The sequence below is a fragment of the Elephas maximus genome, chromosome 1 (assembly GCF_024166365.1).
Source record: "Elephas maximus indicus isolate mEleMax1 chromosome 1, mEleMax1 primary haplotype, whole genome shotgun sequence".
Taxonomy (NCBI): Eukaryota; Metazoa; Chordata; class Mammalia; order Proboscidea; family Elephantidae; genus Elephas; species Elephas maximus.
In genome coordinates this window covers 88713812-88716294 of record NC_064819.1, presented here as the reverse complement: position 1 = coordinate 88716294, position 2483 = coordinate 88713812, and the positions used below count along the sequence as shown (strand labels likewise).

General features: G+C 39.5%; 1 protein-coding gene across 1 annotated transcript; it reads right to left on the bottom strand.

The window, feature by feature from the left end:
• Positions 1-1253: 1253 nt before the first annotated feature.
• On the bottom strand, positions 1254-2180 carry LOC126076601 (olfactory receptor 12D2-like). The gene has a single exon (XM_049885233.1). It carries the CDS (start codon positions 2178-2180, stop codon positions 1254-1256), a length of 927 nt encoding a protein of 308 aa, XP_049741190.1.
• Positions 2181-2483: the final 303 nt, after the last annotated feature.

Below are 2483 nucleotides of genomic sequence, written 5' to 3'. Positions count from 1 at the left end.
TACACAGTTAGCCCCTGGCCTTGTTATGACTGATGATATTGAGTTTTTCCATCACCTCTTTCCACAGATGTAGTCAATTTGATTTCTTCTGTGTGTTTCATCTGGTGAGGTCCATATGCAGAGCCGCTGTTTGTGTTGGTGAAAGAAGGTATTTGCAATGAAGAAGTTGGTCTTGCAAAATTCTATCATTCAATCTCCAGCATTGTTTCTGTCACCAAGGCCATATTTTCCAACTATTGATCCTTCTTCTTTGTTTCCAACTTTTGCATTCCAATCACCAGTAATTATCAATGCATCTTGATTGCGTGTTTGGTCAATTGCAGACTGCAGCAGCTGATAAAAGTCTTCTATTTCTTCATCTTTGGCCCTAGTGGTTGGTGTGTAAATTTGAATAATGGTCGTATTAAATGGTCTTTTTTGTAGGTGTATGGTTATTATTGCAAAATTGTACATGTTATACCTTTTACCAAAAATGTCCCATTATTCTGTACTTTTCAGTATCATCACTTACCTTGGTCAAGTTGTGAACACTTCACCAACATTCTGTATTGCCTTTCAGCCAGTAGACTTTTAAAACGTCTCTGGAGATAGAGATGCCAGATCTCTTTAGAAGATCCATTGACTATTTTACTTCTGTTAATTAGTTATTACAGTTCATTTGTTTTAATTACTGATTTGGCCCTGCTTGGTGAACAAGAAATCCTGACATATCTCTTAAGAATTCTCTTTAATTCACATGTAAGTTAGCATTTGCTTTAACAATTTAGTAACCATGACCCTAAAAATATCTTCAAAATATAAAAGCAAAATAATTTTATTGCTCACATTAGAATGGGCTAACCTAAAGGAATCACAGAGATAAATAAAGCCAAGTAGTATCTATTTACCCAGTACATGGATAATATTTGCACATTTCTATACCTGATTTCACACAACAGCATGTGGGTTCCATGGATAGTGTCTAACATGTTTATACTAATAACCTACCTATTGAAGCATAACAATAATTGTGAGGATGGCACAGGGCTGGGCAGTGTTTATTCTGGTGTACATAGGGTGTCTGTGAGTCAGAACCAACTTAATGGAACCTAACAACAACACCTGTTAGACTGAAATTTAACATTTATGATTCTTTTATGCAGTTCTCGTTTCTATACATATTCTGAACAATTTGAGAAGCGGTATAAACTCAAATCTCACTTTCTCATTGCCTGCTTATTTATGCCTCAGAAGAGTTCTCTAGGTCTTTCACATCATAGCTCCTTTCTGATTGCCCTGATTAAAGCCTTCTTGACTTCCTTGTTCCTCAAAGTATAGATCAGTGGATTTAGTACAGGAGTGACCACAGTGTACATGATGGCAATGACCCGATCCTGATCCATGGAGCTGCCTGAGGCAGGACGAATATAGGTAAAGATAACAGGAGCATAGAGAAGAATGACTACCATGAAGTGGGAGGCACAGGTAGACAATGCTCTGTGAAGCATGCTGCAAGAACGGGTCTTGAAGACGAGATAGGTGATAATGTAGAAATAGGAGAGAAGTGTGAGAAAGAAGGGACCCATAGCAATGGTTCCTGAGACAGTATTGAGCAGCCATTGATTGAGTTCAATGTTCCCACATGCCAAATCCAGCAATGGTTTGATATCACAGAAGAAGTGATGGATTTGGTTGGAGCCACAGAAGTTCAAGTGAGAGGTCATTATGGAATGTAGGAGGGCATGGAAAAACCCAATGACCCAGGTTGTACTAGCCATCTGGGTACAGCGCTGATGATTCATGATGACAGTGTAACGAAGAGGTTTGCAGATAGCCACAAAGCGGTCCAAGGCCATCACAGCCAACAACATGACCTCTGTGCTGCCCAGGAAGTGAAAGAAATGAAGCTGGCTTATGCATCCCACAAAAGAAATTGCTTTGTGTGTAGAGAAGAAGTTCTCTAGCATCTTTGGCAGTGTCACTGTGGAGTAGCAGATATCAAGGCATGAGAGGTTTCCCAGGAAGAAATACATAGGTGAATGAAGTCTTGGATCAGAGACGACAATCATCAGGATAGCTCCATTCCCAACCACAATGCTAAAGTAGATGGTGAGGAAAACTGCAAAGAGAAAAGGCTGCAGTTCTTGGTTGTCTATCACTCCCAGGAGGAGAAATTCAGTGACTGAGGTTTGATTCAGCATCACTTAAAAAAAAAGACAAAATAATATATATGGAGCACTATCTCTAATGAGAATAAGAATCCTCCCAGTCCAGGGTTTTCTCACGAAGAGAAAATGTTTTGAGGAAGAATATAGTTGTTTTGAAGGATGCTGGGTGGTGAAAACAGTATGCACTCCACTACTAACAGAAATGTTGGCGGTTTGAACTGACTGAATGACTCTGTAGAAGAAATACTGGTGGTCTGCTTCTGTAAAGATTACAGCAAAGATAATCCTGTAGAGCACAGCTCTACTCTGTAACACATAGAGTCTCCATGAGTCGAA

Coding starts and splice junctions, on each gene's coding strand:
- LOC126076601 (XM_049885233.1), bottom strand. CDS start 2,180: ATGCTGAATCAAACCTCAGTCACTGAATTTCTCCTCCTGGGAGTGATA.